General features: G+C 35.0%; 1 protein-coding gene across 1 annotated transcript; it reads left to right on the top strand.

Moving 5' to 3' along the window:
- The first annotated feature begins 1960 nt into the window (after nt 1-1960).
- LOC133867584 (glutaredoxin-C9-like) lies at nt 1961-2752 on the top strand. Its single transcript, XM_062304326.1, has one exon. It carries the CDS (start codon nt 2057-2059, stop codon nt 2477-2479), a length of 423 nt encoding a protein of 140 aa, XP_062160310.1. The 5' UTR covers nt 1961-2056; the 3' UTR covers nt 2480-2752.
- Nucleotides 2753-18243: the final 15491 nt, after the last annotated feature.

The raw sequence follows: 18243 nt of genomic DNA, 5'->3' as shown, positions 1-18243 counted from the left end.
GGATAGAATGAACCAACGACCACACGCTGCATGTCCCTATACAGGTCATGTCAACGTCAGCAGGAAGACAGGGCCAAGGCTATTACATACGTGGCTGAAAACGACGGGTTCGATAGGATAACTATCCATGGGATGCCAAGGCTGATTATTGTTCCGATCTCCGCCACGTGGCGGATGTAGTAAGCAACCGGGACGAGTGGGCCGGATCGAGTGAGGTATGGCGTCATGGCGAAGTTGTCGTTTTGGCCGGTTACGTGTTCTCTGTGAAATTTGTTTTGAGCTTAGGCCGTGTGCATGCAGGAGATTATTCCCTTCGTGTTTGTGTGTGGTAATTATGGAAATATTCGGTAGGTAGTCACTGGGATTTGAGAGTTGTGTACGCCTTCGATTAAATTACCAGGAAATGAAGAAGAAGCTAAATATGTGATTGTGCGCCATTGGAGAAAGCTTTGATCGAAGGGGCAGCCATGCCTTTTTTCTTTTCAATAAAAGTTTTGGGTTTTTCTTTCAAGTCATGAGGAAAAGTATCGTTTTCCCGTGACACTCTACTTCTATTTTTTGTAATAGATCTCCTAATTTCATCTTGTTTATACTTGGACGACTTCCAAAAATTATTGTAAACGACAGAAGGTTTTACTTGTTTGGCACGTTATAAAGTTATTGTTCTGGACAACAAAGAAAATAGAAAATAAAAAACCTTATCCAATGGGTATTTCAATTATCGTTAGCTTAATGACATCTTATATTTGTAAGTATTCCTATAATTTTTTTTTATTCTCTCTTCCATCCAAATTAAGAGTGAAAAAATTCTCCCATATAACTTTTTTTTCCTACTCAATTAGGAGAAAAAAAAAATTAAAGAAGAAAAGATATTCCAATTTGATTTGCATGGGTGGAGTTAAAAAACTCATTTTTAAGGGAGTCGAATTAAAATGTAAGGATAATATTTAGCTTTTTATACAACTAACAGCCTGTCACATGACGTGTCAAAAGACAGTTACGTAATATAATTGATTGGTCCGATATGACATACCGATAATTAATTATAAGTTAAAAGAGAGACCTATTTAAAATTTGACAAAAACCTATGAACCTAATTGTAAAAATTGGAAAACCGTAAATGACTAAATTAAATTCTCATAAAAATTTAAGGACTGAATTTTTTTATTTTTTTTTTCCCATTTCTTTGAAATTTTGTAGGGGCTTGGCTCACCAATCTCCACGTGGCTCTGCTCCTATTTATTTGGGATGTGAAATATGATTTTTAACGAAATATCTGCCGAAGTTATATATGACATCACTTGTAATAAATATCAGAGATTAAAATTATTGTATTTATAAGTTATTTCTAGATATTTTGAATTTTTGATCGCATGCATTTTAAAATACCTTAAATAAATCAGTTTACATATTGAATAATAAATTATATTCAATTAACGTAATCCTTTCCTGGTACGCTGGACAAAGGGAATTGAATCCCCTCCGTTTCAAATTCAAACAAAATAAAGTGAAATTATATTATAGTCAAAATTTTATTTTGTTATATTTAATAAATAAATATATAATATTATATTATTTAAAATTTTAAATGACATGACAATATATTTATTATATATCAATATTTACACCATTAAATTTATAAAAATGAAGGATTTAATCCTAGATAAGCACGTTATTTACTTTAAATATGAAGTTTATCTATAGCTTTACCGATTCAGAAAGCTTCCCCCACAAAACCCCACCCTTTAGAATTCCTCGTTCAATTGTCGGTGACCGAGTAAAAAAGCACAAATGGGGAAGTCGTCATTGGTGGGACGTAGCTACATGGAATGTGTCGCCAAAGCAGTGACGTAATGCCATGTCACCGCAGTGCTGGTGACGTACCAGTGTGCGTAACTGCCGTTGACGTTAGAGTCTCTCCTCCTTTATTTCAGCCCCCACACTAAAACCGCCCTACACACACAAACATTATAACCAATCCTTCCCCCAACGCCTTTCCTCAACAAAAACCCACCTTCTCTCTCTCTCTCTCTCTCACACACACAATCTTTGTACCATGTATCAAGCGATTCCTTACAGTCACCGGACATATCCTCCGACCAGCACCGGGCTGTCACGTGAGGCACGTGAGAGTGAAGCCAACGACGCAGCAAATGTAGGAAAAATGGTGTCCGAGAATGCGGTGATAGTGTTCGGGAGACGTGGGTGCTGCATGTGCCATGTGGTGCGCCGGTTGCTACAAGGCCTGGGGGTGAACCCCACGGTTTCCGAGGTCGATGAGAAGGACGAGGCTGCCGTGACCAAGGAGTTGTCGAGAATGATCGGTCTCGAGGAAGGACATCTGGACGACGGTCCGGTGCAGTTTCCGGCGGTTTTCGTCGGCGGCAGGTTGTTCGGCGGGTTGGAGAGAGTCATGGCCACCCATATTTCTGGTGAATTGGTCCCCATCTTGAAGCAAGCCGGGGCTTTGTGGCTTTGACCAAAATTGGGTTGTTTTGATCATATTGTGTACTCTCTCTTAATTTGTGTTTAATTATGCTGGGTTCCTTCTCAATAATTCTTGGGGGGAGGACTGCATGAAATTTTTCTTTTTTTTCTTTTCTTTTTTTTGTTCTTAACTTGTCGCTTTGGAATTGTAAAAGATAGTTTTTATTTATTTCTTATGACAATCTCAATCTTTATCCTAATTAATTCGAATCATGTATCGTTGCCGTCGGCGTCGATCGTAATCGGATCATATGTTGTTGTGAAAGGAGATATTTTTTTGGTCCAATCGTGCCAAGGGCCGCCCTCGATTAAGAAACTCAAAACGCGCTGGACGACAGATTGGCCTTCTTTGCATTGAACGACATATTTTAGTGGATTTTGACCATGCTCTTCGCATGGACAGTTAAAGAAATACCAAATATTCGTAAGATGCGGTGCGGACTTGTGGCAATGACGACAGATGTTCTTCATCATCAGTTGTCGCTCTATTTTCACAAGAGGGCAAAATGAAATTATAATTCTAGTTGCTTTTTTTTTTTTAAAAAAAAAAAAGTAGGATTTGAATATAGAGGAATGAACATATTTTCATATTATTTAATTATTTAATTATATATAGTTCTCCCAACTGGCAGGGGTTGACTCAATTATCGGCCGGGGTCAGTCAATATATTTGCCTACCTCTCTAGCTAATTTTCTCATTTGCTTTTTATATTGTAGAATTTGCCTACTTCTACTGTTGCAATATGGCCTTTCCAGCAATATTGCAGCTTCTAGAATATGATCAAATATGATCACTAGCTTGAAAATTGCATGTATTAATTGGTTGCGAGGGCTGATTAATTAATTAATTACTTACTCGCTTATGCTTTTTGCTAATAGAATGGGTATTTCGTTTTTATGAGTAATTGGAATAAGGTTTTATATTAATTAAGCTCTATGAATTATTTTGAATTAGGACTTGATCAAGACAGAATCTGGCATATATTCGTTTAATTTTGTCTTTTTCTTCTTTTTTTTTTTTTTCTTTTTTTTCTTTTTAAGAAAAGAAACTGTGTTTCCTGGTATTTTTTAAACGCCGTGAATCATAAATACCAAAAAAAACAAAAATCTTTGAGTTTATTTTTTGGCATATTAGAATATTAGAAGGGTTGAAAACTGTGTCGGAAATTGGTTTTGGCAATAGGAATTCTAGGGTTATGGCGTTTTAACATAAACACTAGGAATTCTTAGGTATATTTTTGGTGTTTAATGAAAACACCATGAATAGTTCTTTTTTTTTTTTTTTTTTTTTTTTTTTTTTTTTAATTTAAACTACAAGAAATTTGGTCATTAGCGGCAAGAAAAAAGGGCCGCTATTGACCATTTTTTGGCCGATTGGTCAATAGCGACGGGACATGGCCGCTAATTGCTCGTTGGCGATAGTCAGACGTAAAAGACTATTAACGGCCACATTTTTTACTCGCCGCTAATAATCGGTTTAATAGCGGCGAGATATATGGTTGCAAATAATATTTTTGCGCGCCACAAAAATTATTTAACCGAAGCTAAGAGTAGCTACTAATACGTGACAAATAGCGGCGACCCTAGGTAGCCGCTAATGGTCAAGTAATTAGCGGCCACATTGGCGGCTAAGCGGTGACCCCAACATTTAGCCGCTAAGTCATTTGGGTGTAATTATCTGCAACGAGCAATTAGTGGCCACATCCTGCCACAATTGATCAATAGTGGCAAAAAAAAATATAGTCATTAGCGGCAGCTTATATCGCCGCTAATACTATAAAAAATTAAAAAATATATATATTTTTGGATACCAATATATATAATCACCTTTCAAACTTAACATTAAACTCCTACATTATACAATATTTTCACCCCATATCATTAAAAAACAATTGTAATAATTATACAAAATGTAATTATTGGTATTAAAGTTTGCTATAATTAAGGATATGGAAGTAAAAGAGCTAGAGATAGACTAATCTCATTTTTAGAATCCAACTAATACAACAGAGCCTGACTACATGCAATCCAACCAAAATTTAGAATCAACCAACATATCCGAGCAAAGGAAAAATTATCCATCAACATGTCCAAAATGTCAATGCTCTGCTTTTTGCACCAGCATAATGTTAAACCATTTCATAAGTACACCACTACATATACCACGTCAATGCTCTGCTTTCGGCCCGTCCCTTTACATTTTGGGAATTGGGCTTATGCAACTCCTCTTCGACATCAAGCAGTTCAACATCATCAATGTCCTCTGCGTAATCCTCTTCATAGATGGCTTCTTATGCAGAATTACTGAACTGTAAGAAAAACATAACATAAATTTACAAAAGCAATCTCATTTAATCTATTATAGCATGCACGCATTTCAATAGATAACCATAACTCAACCAGAAACCATCTCATAATTGAAGGGATAATTTCTGGAATTTCTTGTGATACTGGTTAATCTTGTTTGTGAATTTCTGATTCTTGTAATCTTGATTTTTTGAAGAACTTTTGGAACAAACCGTAGGGCGGTTCTTTTCGGCTGTTGGCTGAATTTGGTGGGATCTTTGGTTCGGAGGTTGTGCGAGTCGATGCTGTTGGTCAAATCTGGTTCTAGGCAATTTTTTTGAAGGTTTGGCTGTTGGCAGTTTGTGGTGTTCTTGTGCTGTGGCCTATCGGTTCTTGGCCGGGTTTTATTAACTCAAAGCAGAAATATGATCCAAGTTAATTGCTTTTTGTGAATCGGATTTGTTTATTTGTATTCTTTTGAGCTGAGAATCATTTTCTTATTGACTGGTTTCTAAATTGCTTGAGTTGAATATGTGGAATCCATTAATTTCTATCCTTATTATTGATAGATTGTGTAGTTTGGAATGGGTTTTGAATTTGCAGTGGATATTGTGATTTGGATTTTGGAGTTTCTAGTTCTCAAAAATTTGTGGTGGATCGGGTCATATGGGTATATTTTTTTGTAAATAAATTTGGCTAAATTGCAATGAATTGAGTGATTTTTGAATTGGGTCTTTTAGGAAATTAAATTTATTTTATTTTAAAAAATAAATTATTTAGAACCGTTTTAGGGGCCCTAAAATGACTCCAAACAGAAAATAATGGTTTTTTTTTTTTTTAAAAAAAAATTATTATTATTTTGTGCCATTTTGGATAAATAGCTCCAACCTGTTTGAGCCATTTTAATAAAAACGGCTCTAATTAGGTCCGTTTTAGTCGAAAACGGCTCAAGTTAACTCTTTAATATTGGATATGTTGAGCCGATTTGAAAATGGCTAAAAAAAAACGATTCAAACCATTTTGAGCCCTTTTTAGGCCTTAAAGTGGCTCAAAAAGCTTTTTTTTTTTTTTTTTTTTTTTTTTTTTTTTTTTTGGGGTAGTGAAATAGGGATAGTCATCGTTGATAACGTATATATCAGTGATGACTACTCATAGTTAGGGGTGTGCATGGGGCGGGGCGGGGCAGTTTTTCACCTTTTTTGGTCCCGCCCCGCACCTATGCGGGTTGGAAATTTCCAACCCGCAAACCGCACTTAATAAAGACAACCCGTGCAGGACAGATCACTGCGGGGCGGGTTTGCGCAGGGCGGGGATTGCGGGGCGGGGCTGGTATTTTGAGTGGCATTTGCGTAATTTTGATTTTACTTTGTAAAAAATAAAAATTTGAAAAAATACTGGTTTTTTTAATAAAAAAAATTAAATTCATATTATTTTTTCACATAATCTTTTGAATGCAAAGTCAGATTTTTAAGGAATTCACTCTGTTTCATTAAAGAAAAAAAATTATAATTTCAAAGCTCCTTAAATTTAGTCCTTCAACATGTTGACACATATATTTCAATCGTTCTTATTTCTATACAAGAACATTTTCCATGGAATTAGCCTTGTAAACTAAACTAAAAGCCATATTAATTATAAAATAAAATTCTAAGAAACATGATTTCTTTTTTTTTCTTTTTTTTTTTCTCCTCTGTGCGGGGCGGGGCGGGGCGGGGCAGGGACCCGCATTTTTTAAACATCTCACAACACTTTAGATTTACATGAGTCATAGTCGTCGTTTATATATATATATATATATATATATGAAAAATGTTAGATTTACAACACTAATACAACAACTGCACAACAAACCTTCACATGAGGGTGAGCCCCACACACTGGGATCCACCCTCATGTGAGGGGTTGTTGTGCAGTTATTGTGATGGTGTAGTGCAAGAATCAAAACCCTCTATATATATATATCAACAACAACTATCCTGTTTATCCTTTATAATGTATATATCAACGACAACTATCCTAATTGTCATTGATAATTTGTGTTTTTTTAGGGGGGAACTTCATTTACTCCCAAATGTGTCACGTGTTTTGTAACGTCACCTCCGAATTATCAAAAGTTACAATGTGAGCATTCAATTTTCTAGCTCCTTTTAATTTCACCACCTCTGTTAAGATTTTCAATTAAATCCTAATTGAGGGTGTTTCACGTGTGTGCTGCAAGCGCATATTTAACCCAAAACTACTTGTTGTAGCCTTCCCCGATCTAATTGAGTGAAAGTTGTAAATGCCCTTAAGCTTATCTCTCGAAACTTCGATGGAGGAAAACAAAACATTTTTGTTGAAGATAGATAAAACACAACACTTTTTCAACATCTCGACAGACACCACCAATCTTGTCGTGCCACCGTGCAATTTGCAACAAGCAGATTTTTCTCCTGACATACTTCTCCGGCCAGGTTATAAACAAGTTTTGTTCTTTAGCTGAAACAAGTTTAGTTCTTTTAGTGAGATACTTAGGACCGTTTAATAACCTCCCTCCCCTCCCCTTTCCTTATTTTCATCTTTCTTAAAAAACATTAACTTCAAAACATTCTTAATTTTTTTTACTTTTTAGATCACATCAACAATTTTTTATTATTATTTAAATAAAAAAACCCACTACAATACAAATTTTTTTTCTTCACTTTTTTTTATATAAATTATTTCTACTTTATATCACACCAATCACTTTTTACTTTCACTTAACAAAAAAATTCCCCCCATTAGGGAAGGGGAGGGGAGGGGAAGAGGGTTATTAAACGGGGCCTTAAGCGTGTATTTTTTGGCGTGCCATTGCGTGACCTTGGATTCAGTATATATATATATATATATTCTTGATATTTTGTAAATATTCTTGGGACATTGGGTTTTCTCTCAAATAATATACATGTTATTTTGTAATTATTTTTCTGAGCGCAATTTCGGGAGCTAGCTAGTCCATTATGTTCTTGGGGTCATCCTCATATTGGTGGCCGGAATAAACTCCGCTCCAAGATTACGATTCAAAGTGCGCTAATTTGGCCTAAATATGTTTGGAATTAGTCATAAAACATACATTTTTTTGAATAAAACATACATGTTTTGCCAATTCACAATTAAAGAAAGAAAGAATGGAAAAATAAAAAATAAAAAAGAAGAAAGAAAAGCCACTTCACAATCATCCATATTCTTTTAACTACAAACAATATTATAAACTTAAATGATTAAAAAAAAAAAAACTGAATACCATAGTTTTGGTCTTTGGAGAACATAGGAAGAATATCATAATTGTCTTCCATGAAAGGCCGTCATCCTCCTTGTGTAAACTTTTGCTGCAATTGGTGGCCTTCGATCTCCTCCAACCAGCACAAAACACCGAGTATTGTTGAGAGAGCCAAATGCCATAAAATTTCCTTCCAAGTGATACGCCAGCTTCTAGTTAGCATCGACATGAGTGTATTAACGGCAGTTTCTCTAATTTTATTTCTTTTCTACATGTAGAAAAAACTCCTAAAAAATCACTTGAATCATATTCTTTGGTTGTTCCTTAAACTAAGAAAAAACAAAAGATATCAAAAGTTGTATTGTACATATAAGGAAGCAAAAATGATTTCCTTAGTATTATTTTAATATAAAAAACTTTATCTTTTCTCTTTCATTCCTCTATTATTTATTTGAAACAATATTTAAATGGTTTATCTTTCATCTCTATTTCTCTGAATATTTAATTTAAATAATATTAAATGGCATAGAAAAATGATAAAAGAAACTATTGTAGAATATATTTAATTAGATAAACAAGAAATTGTTTAATTTTTTAAATTGAAAAAAAATTAAGGGAAGCTAATAGTGCTGTAAGCTCTCTCACCTTGAAGTATTATTGGGTATGCAATGGGCTTCGACAGGGGTGGGTTTGTGCATGGCCAGCTCTATGATGATATGCAGAAAGCAGTGAGCAAGGCCCATGTGGGATTTTCATGATTTGTTTTAGAATTTACGTTTAGATGTGTGATTTTCATTAGTTTGTTTTCACGAAAATCAAGGGAATCTAATGAGGTGGCGGATCATATGGTAATGACAAATCAACTGCTGGGTTTTGCTTCATTGAAAAATTTGAGAAATGATTGTTGTGAATTTTTGACACAACTTTTGTATAATTCTAATATATATATATATATATATATATATATATATTTTTAAACTATCTATTGGATCTATTTTTCTATATGTGGATACTATATATGTAGCGACCCGAGAAAAAGCGCTAATCAGATCTGCGCTATCATCTCAAAAGGACTAAACGATTTGAAGCTTTCCTTAGAATTACTTATAAAGTCCAGTTTCACCTAGTAGCTAGGCAAAGTAAGACTTATCACTCATTTATCTCTTATAAACCACTCACTCTAAGTGAGTTATTTATCTTTTCCCAATATAAGACCGAGGTATTATAAACTCTCCCCCTTAAACCTTCGGCGTCTCCGTCAATGTCACGTCATGCAGTGTTTTTGTTAAATCTCATAAAAATTCTCAAAATATCCTATACATATATATATATATATATATATATATATATATATATATATATATATATATATATATATATATATATATATATTTATTTTTTGCAAAGATTGTGGCATAATTATTTTTGTAAATACCGTTAAATCATGACCAACACTTTAATCTCTGAAGTTTTTTATTTTTTATTTTTTTTTCTCATAAAACAAATCAGAATATTTTAAAAATTTTGACACCCCACGTTAAGAGTTAACTCGTTCCGGAGAATACAAATTATACAATTGTACAAAAGTCAATGACTCAACTTCAATAGCAATACTTTTTTCTTTTATTTCTGCCACCACAAAAAAGGAAAAATTATTTCAGGTGTATGTATTCTCTACTTGGTTTTCACGTGTGAACTCATTTTTTTAAACTAATTCGGTTAAAGTGAATTGGATTGGATTGCCAGAAAAAAAAAAAAAAAAAAAAAATAGAGTTCATTTACCCAAACATGAATCTAAAAGAAAAAAGAAAAAAAGAAACAGGATTTGATTAGATTTAGTGGCTTCGCAAACAAGCCAATGTCTCTTTTTATATTTTCATTTATTGTATTTCAGATAGTGCTACAATCACATATACAGGACAAGGATTTGAATCGAAAGAATTCCGTTGGTGTAATGCGAAGGGATACTCTCCGGCCAGTTCAAATATGGAGAGATCCAAATCCACACATATATGCATGAAAATTTGGTATATACACACGGCTAATTATTTTTTTTGGAATAACTTTATAAAATGATATTGAACTATTGGCCGTTTTGAAGAAAAAGTATTGAATTTTCAAATGTCTTAAACTAGGATATTCAAGTTTTCTAACGTCTTAATAAAGGGCAATCCGTTAGGATTTGCTATTAAATCCTGTCAAAATTTTCAAAATACCACTGTATTTATTTTTTTAAAAAAAATTATATAAATTTTTAAATATTTAGACATGTGTATTTTTGCGAATTCCGTTAAATTCTAACCAATTAACACCTAAATCTTATCAATTTTTGTTATATTTTTTCCTAAAAAAAAGCAGGGGTATTTTGAGAATTTTTACTGAATTTATCAGCAATTCATAACGGATTACTCTTTATTGAAACATTTGAAAACTTGAATATTCTAATTTGAAACATTTAGAAGTTCAGTACCCTTCTTTCAAAACGACTGATAATTCGTAGGGGTGTAAATCCGGAGAGGGTTCCCGGGTATTGGGTGAAACCCGGGAACCGGCTCCGGGTCCCCGGATTTTAGGCTTTTAACACCCGGGCCCGGATTCGGGTATCTCGGGTATCCGGGGTGTCCGGGTACCCGGGTAAAACCGGGTATCCGGTCCGGGTTATATATTAAAAAAAAAAAAAAAATTTGCCCAATTTTTTGAAACTGAATGCTGTAAATAATTTCAACCGAACCCTTGTAATTGTCTAACTAGATCAGTAGCCAATAGAGTAATAAAGTCCCATTATCCTTGATGTTTTCTTAGCCAAGAACTTAGTAGTAATGCCCAGAATTAAGATTGTTATCTAACTTATCTGATTTACAGAAATCTCATAATGTCATTGAAGAGGGAAAAAGAACAATGCAATAGGCATTATATTACTGATATAAAATAAATGAATTGAACCACCCCTGAATGTGTACAGAGAGAAAAGATGCAATTTACCATAATGCATTAATTCTCATAAACATATTACATATTAAAAAAGTTCAAACTTCAAACCCAAAAGTCCATAAACATATTAAAAAAGTTCATAACTAAAAGTCCATAAACATATTAAAAAAGTTTATAACCAAAAGTCCATAAACATATTAAAAAAGTTTAAACCCAAAAGTCCATAAACATATTAAAAAAGTTTATAACCAAAAGTCCATAAACATATTAAAAAAATTCATAACCAAAAGTCCATAACTAAAAGTCCATAAACATATTAAAAAAGTTCATAACCAAAAGTTCCCAGCATGGTCCGGTTTCTGGCTTTTTGTAGCTTTGCCTTTGCTCTCAATCATCTACAACTACAATAGAAGGTAAAAAAAAAAAAAAAAAAGAAGAGAAGAGAATTAGTTAAATGAATTAATAATAATGAAAACTAAAATGAATTTATAAACATTTACCATGCTCATCAAACATTTCAATAAAATTCTCATATTCCAAGCCTTCATTGCTCTTTAACCAATCTTGTGTGCAAACCAAGGCCTCAACTGTCAATGGAGATAAAGAACTCTTAAAGGGATCCAATATGCGTCCTCCATTGCTGAATGCAGACTCAGATGCAACTGTAGAAATAGGAATGGCCAATATATCACGGGCTATCTCTGCGAGGATAGGATATTTAGGTGCATTAACCTTCCACCAAAGTAAGATGTCAAATTCATTTGTTGATGCTTCACACCCATCCAAAAAATAACGATCCACCTCCGACATACACTTCGAGTTGCTCTCTTCCTCAAGGTGTTTCATGAAAAACTTCATATATTTCGTCTCTGTAAGTGCATCATCATCATCATCATCAACAACACTAACATCTATAGAAGCAACACTTGAACTTTCCACACCCGCATCAAGGTTAGACAAATGCCTCCCATATAACTTATCATATTGCTCCCACAAACGGTTCAAGAGGTCTTTCACATTTGTCTCGATTTGTTTCGCCCAATCAGAGCCACTACATTTTTCCAAATAATATTTTGACGCCTTCAACTTGGTACGCGGGTCAAGAACATGAGCAATATACAACAATAAGTTAATCCTTTCCATAGTCCCCCAATACTTTTCATATTTTTTTTTTCATATCCCAACTCACTACACTAATGATAGAATTACAACTCATACACCCATCGGCCAATGTCTTTATAATAATACAAAGTTGAATGAAATATGAGTTGGAGGTGACATGAGTTGAACTAGAAAACTTCAATGTGGCTTCATAAAAAGGTTTCAAAAACTTCACAAATTTCCTAGCATTTTTCCACTCATCATAGCTAGGAACAACAAAAGGATTACCATCTTCCTCCCCAAGTCGAGTAAAAGCTTTTTCGTACTTCTCAGCCACATTCAACATTAAGTACGTAGAATTCCATCTTGTTTGAACATCTAGACACACTGTCTTCGTACTTTGAATTTTTTTCACACTTTTTGCATTCTTTAAACCTTGCCATTCTCTGCGGTGAAGACCTCACAAATTTCACTGCGTTCCTAATATTAGAAACACAATCACCCAATCCTTTCAAGCCTTCATTTACAATAAGATTTAATATATGAGCGGCACACCTCATGTGAATGAATTCACCTCCCAAAATAGAACCTTTCTTGTCCTTCAACTTCCTTTTCATATAATCAATCGCCACATCATTGACTGTCGCATTATCAGCTGTAACAGTGAACACGGATTCAATCTCCCATTCTATCAATGTATTTTCCAACATTCTTCCAATATTTTCACCCCTATGACTTGAAATCAAGTTAAACTTGATTATTTTTTTATGCATTCTCCAACTAGAATCTATGTAGCTAGCGGTGACAACCATGTAGTTCAAATTTTGAAGAGATGTCCATGTATCAGTAGTGATGCAAATTCTTTTACCCCTCAAAGAAGCCTTCAATTTAAGTTTTTCTTCCTCATAAAGTTTCATGCAATCTTTTTGTAGAGTAATGCGACATGGTAAATTGAACCTTGGTTCAATTCCATTTATCAATTCTCTAAACCCATAACTCTCCACATGCCTAAAAGGTAATTCCTCCATGATGAAATATTGAACAACCAACTTCCTTATTTTAATCGGATCGTACTTCACAAATCCTAGTTGGGTGGTAGTGGTATGGCAACTACCGCTCTTTGACATTTTTTTAAATGACTGTTGCAAGAGAGTTTGACCTTTGGGTACACTGGATTTTTCCAAATCTCTAAGTGGAGAGGTTGGACAGTTATAGGTAAGGTGGTTCTTCAAAGTAGTAGTGCCATGTCTCCAGTGACACCCTAACATCTTATGGCAATGATTGCATGCTGCCTTAAGCTTTTCCTTGTCAATTGGTGTCACTTTTGTAAAGTGCAACCATACTTTTGACCGATTCATAGCTTGTGATTTGTTTTTGGAGGGATCCAATTCAGTTTGCAAGGAAGGCGAAGGGGTTTCATCATGTGTAGTTGGAGGCTTGTCATGTGACTTATTGTCATTGACATTTTCCATAATAGGCCTAGTTGGAGCATAAAAACAATATTACACTTAATAGTACTGACCATCCAATAAAGATCCATAATAATATAAAACAACATTAACAACATAATAATACAAAGTTTATTGCAGTCATATTCATTGATAATATGAAAAACACCTATTTCATTTTAGCACCAATATTATCAAAGTATGTCTCATTCATTGTACACAATCTTTGTTGCTATTAAGTGAGTAGTGACATGGATTATGTGAGCATTGGCATGAAATTGTAGTTGTTGCTATTAAGGTTAAGGGAGAAATAAAAAAAACGTGACAAAGGAAAAGAGGAAAGAGACCGAGTAAAGTTTAAATTCAATAGCACTTACTTGAGAGTGCAATCAGTGCATAGATGAGAAAACAAATGAAGTGCACATGATCTTACCATATCAGTGTTGAGCTTTTGATGGATATCAGTTTACTAATAAAGCTCTTGCATAAGTATCTTGAATAAGAGTTGATGGATAGAGCTATATAGAGTTGTCTATGAATAAGAATTGAATTCTAATTTCAAAAAAAAAATCCAACTATTTACTATTTAGAAGAAAACAGCGGACAGTATGATGATTTGACATAATCACCAAAGAAGGATATTATTAAATTGTTAATCTTGTGGAGGCAAAATAAATATATCTAACAACAATTAGAGACTGCAAACCCAAAATTTTCTTTCAACTTCATTTAGTTGATTCCAGAAAAATATCATATAGAATGTCCCTAACACTGAGTTGATAAGTTGTTTCCTGTCTTTAGTGCACGTTTTAATCTTATGGTGGTTTTTAGACAGTATCATCAATGGAAAAGAGACAAAGAGAAGGATTTCCATGGAAAATATCCAAAATGCATATAAAGCATTTTGGTTGTATCAGCTACTTGCTCTGTCTAAAATCTCATTGTAACTGCATTTTTTTCTTTCTTTCTTTCCGGGTCACAACATTTTCATTAAGTACGTAGCAAATTTTTTCAATTCCCGTAAAAGGTGGGTGAAATCCCTGATATTAATCCTAGTAATTTTCATTAATTCACTTTCAATTTTCCAACCTCTGGAAAAAGAACCTTAAACAACAAGATCATGACTATAATTAAATGGATATCTCCAACGACCATGCTTTGGCCCCATCTATCAACCATATCAATGCACAAAAAAAACTAAGCAAAGACGTCTGGTTACCTGGTAGGCGGCGAGTCGGGGAGTCGGCGAGGAGTTGGCGAGCAGTCGGCGAGGAGTGGCGAGCGGCTCTACGGCTGAACAACGTGATGCGGTGATTCACTGATTCAGAATCAGTGATGCCGACGTGCCGTGATGCCGTGAATGAAATGGAGAAAGAGATGAGATGAGATGATTTGAAATTTCTGTCTGAAGGTGAAGTGAAATGGAGCGGCGGCAGTGAGCAATTGAAGGCTTTTGATTTGATGATGGCCTAGGGCAACAGTCAACAGGGGAATGACGAAATGCTCCTCCAGTCCTCCCCCTCTTCCTATGCATGATAAAAGGGCAAGGGGTAATTTTTTTTTTTTAATTAATTAACCTACCCGGAGCCGGGTACCCGGGTATAATCGGGATTTTTTGAAATAAATACCCGGCTCCGGCTCCGGGTACCCGGATTCCAACCGGATTTCCCCGGTTTCCTGGAGCCGGTTAATGCCCGGATCCGGTTTCCCGGCCGGTTATATCCGGTTCGGATTTACACCCCTAATAATTCGATACTTTTTTGTAAAGTCATTCTAATTTTTTTTTTCAAACTTTTCCGCTGCCACTAATGTAAGGGCTACTACAATACAATCTAAGCACTTAGGCCTTTCCCCAGAAAGAGATATGAATCTCTTTTCTTTGTTTTTTATGAGTTAAAATCTTTTTGTAAGCTCAATTTTATTTATTTGATTTTTTTTTCTTAAACACATAAGATGCTAATATAATCAAGAAAAACCCAGAGAGCCTCCCCGTTGCAGAACCGTTTTGCTGGGGAGGGAGGCGGCCTCCCTTCCCCCTCCCGGCTGTTTTTTTGTTCCTCTCAGTTTTTAGGACTATAGAGTTTGGTTCCCCCCAGTTAAACCGGTGGTGGTTGTCTTGCCCCTAGCTCTTTTGGCTATGGTGGTTTTATTTTGTTCTTGTTTTTCTTTTTGTTTCTGGCAGGATGACTCTTCTTAAGAAGTCTAAGGTGGAGTGAGGCTGGTTTTGGTGTCGTCGATGGCGTGTTCTGGCCAGATTTTCTTGGTTTTTTCTCTAATTTTTGAAGCTAGATCTACTCATGTCCGTCGACTTCTGGTGGACACGCGCTATCCAGCCGAGGTCCCTGCCGTGTTCCGCTCTGGGTGCTGGAAGCTGCGGTCGTGCAGGTCCCCGGAGCTCGGCGCGTGGCCCTCATGCGCCAGGGCGTCTTTGTTTTCTATCTGCGCGTGTAGGCCACGCTCCGCACTTTCTGGCCGTACTTGATGGCGTCTGGGGTCTCCGGTGTCGGTTCTTCGGCCGGGTGCGTCTGGATGCGGCTCGTGTTCTACACGCGCCGTCACTCCGGTGAAGCAGCCTCCATACTCTACTGCCGGTGACTTTTTTAGGGTTTTTTGCCTTTGTGTTGTATTTTCTCTTGTTTCTATGTACAGTTTGCCTTTATGTGGCTCAAGTTTTACTAGAATATTTTAGTTGGGGGGCTTTATGTAATTTTAGTGAAATTTGAGATTCTGCTAGGCAGCTGTTTTTAAGCCAGATCCTTCTGGCTTATAGTGTGAGGGGTCTGTCCCTCATTTCTCATCATGTACGCCTTCGGGCTGTTTTATCTATGGGTAGCACATGCTTATCCGTTCGAAAAAAAAATCAAAAATTAATAACGAATTTTTGATCCACTAACCATTATTATATATCCACCTCTTGCTTATTTCTTGTCGGCTTGTAATTCTGATCATATGATTGCAAAGAAATGAGTCCCTTCCGTTTACGGCATTTTTCTCCTTTCATGAATTGGCCTAATAAAGGCGATATGATGGGAGGTGGGCTGCCACACATCACAACCTATGACTAAATTAATGGTGAATCCAATATGGATGGTCTACATACTATAAGTGTCGGTAAATGGTGAATCCAACATGGATGGTCTACATACTACAAGTGTCGGTACCTAGTCGGTTTGTTTGATAATTCGCTCGATTAATAAGTGATACATATTCAACTCGTTCGACAAAACTTGATAGAAACTCCCGAGTTCAGATCATTTAAAGCTCGATCGGATCGCTTACCTGGCTCGTTAGCTCGTTTATAATTTTTATGTGTCTATATATATATATATATATTAGTAATTAAGTAATATATGTAACTTAATATTTATATTTGTGTATATTAGTTAACATATTAATTAGTTAGTTCATCAACTAACATATTGTCTAGTTAATTAATATACCAAGTAAACATAATTAACTATATGTTACTCGATATTTCTATGTATATTATATATAGTAGTTAACTATGGTCTATATATATATATAATACTTTGATAACGGTATTTAGTATGTTAAACTAACATATTAAGTTATTAATGGTTAGTATATAACAATATAATTATATTGAATAGTTAGTATATATATATATAGACACTTTCTTGACAAGTGTGGCTTATTGGCAAGGCCTTTCTTTCATGGCTGCACATTTTTATTTTGGGAATGAAATTTACTAAGAATTGGGTTATAGGAGTTTTTATTAGACATGTACAAACGATTATGGTTGGCAGTTATTGGTACCTCTAATTGCAACCGTTATGCTTAGGCGATTAACGGTTATTAAAACATATAATCGGCTATTGATAATCACTTTTAATATTTGGGCTTTTGGGCGTATTGATTGGTGTTTTGAGACTTCATTGGGCTTCTCTTTTGAGCTTATTTTAAATAATTCATTATGACATTATATATATTTTGCTTATTCAAAAATTTAACTACAATCCACCAATAGTAAAGTAGGCTAAGTAATCAATTTTACTAATATTTATTCATCCAAGTATTAGTGGATTTTATTATTATTATTTTCTTGATGGATGGTGCGGTAGGGTAATGATAATTATACAATTTCAAATACATTTTGATTATCTATAATGTGATTTATATTCTCAAATGAACTATATAATGTGTCACAACATGTATAAATGTTGCATGGCTTTGGATTTAATAGTTGTAACTGCCAGGTGCAACTATGTACGGGTTATGGTCATGCCTTGTAACATTGTTAGTGGTGTAGAACATTGGGGGTCAAACACAATTTAGGCCTCTAGTAGTGGCTTTTGCTTCATCGAGACACCGGTGTTATACTAGAAGTCAATCGGGATGCGCAAACCCTATCGAGAAGGGGTTCATGACTCAAATAGATTATACAGAGGGCGGTTATGAGTTATAAATGAATATATTACTGTGTACACTTCATTAGCATGATTTATTGCATTAAAATGTTTTATGTGCCTTGTATCTGAAATTATGTTCTAACCATTTTCATAACATACTTATAAAGGCGTACTAATAAAGGCAACTATATCCATGTTTGTCAACATCTAAAATCGTTAACCGTAACCAATCTAAGAGATTATCCGATCACAATTATTTACGATTATTAACGGTTGGCGATTATTAATGTATATCCCTACATCCAGCTACCGCCATCCGCCACATGCCCCACAACTGCATGCCCTGTTAAACTTCAACTCCACCTCCGTCGTGTAGCCCATG

Source organism: Alnus glutinosa, chromosome 5 (assembly GCF_958979055.1).
Source record: "Alnus glutinosa chromosome 5, dhAlnGlut1.1, whole genome shotgun sequence".
NCBI lineage: Eukaryota > Viridiplantae > Streptophyta > Magnoliopsida > Fagales > Betulaceae > Alnus > Alnus glutinosa.
Note: the sequence above shows the minus strand (reverse complement) of the source record. Positions and strands in the feature narration are given on the sequence as shown.

Bases quoted from the DNA above. Each gene is read 5' to 3' on its own strand.
- LOC133867584 (XM_062304326.1), top strand. From the start codon at position 2,057: ATGTATCAAGCGATTCCTTACAGTCACCGGACATATCCTCCGACCAGC.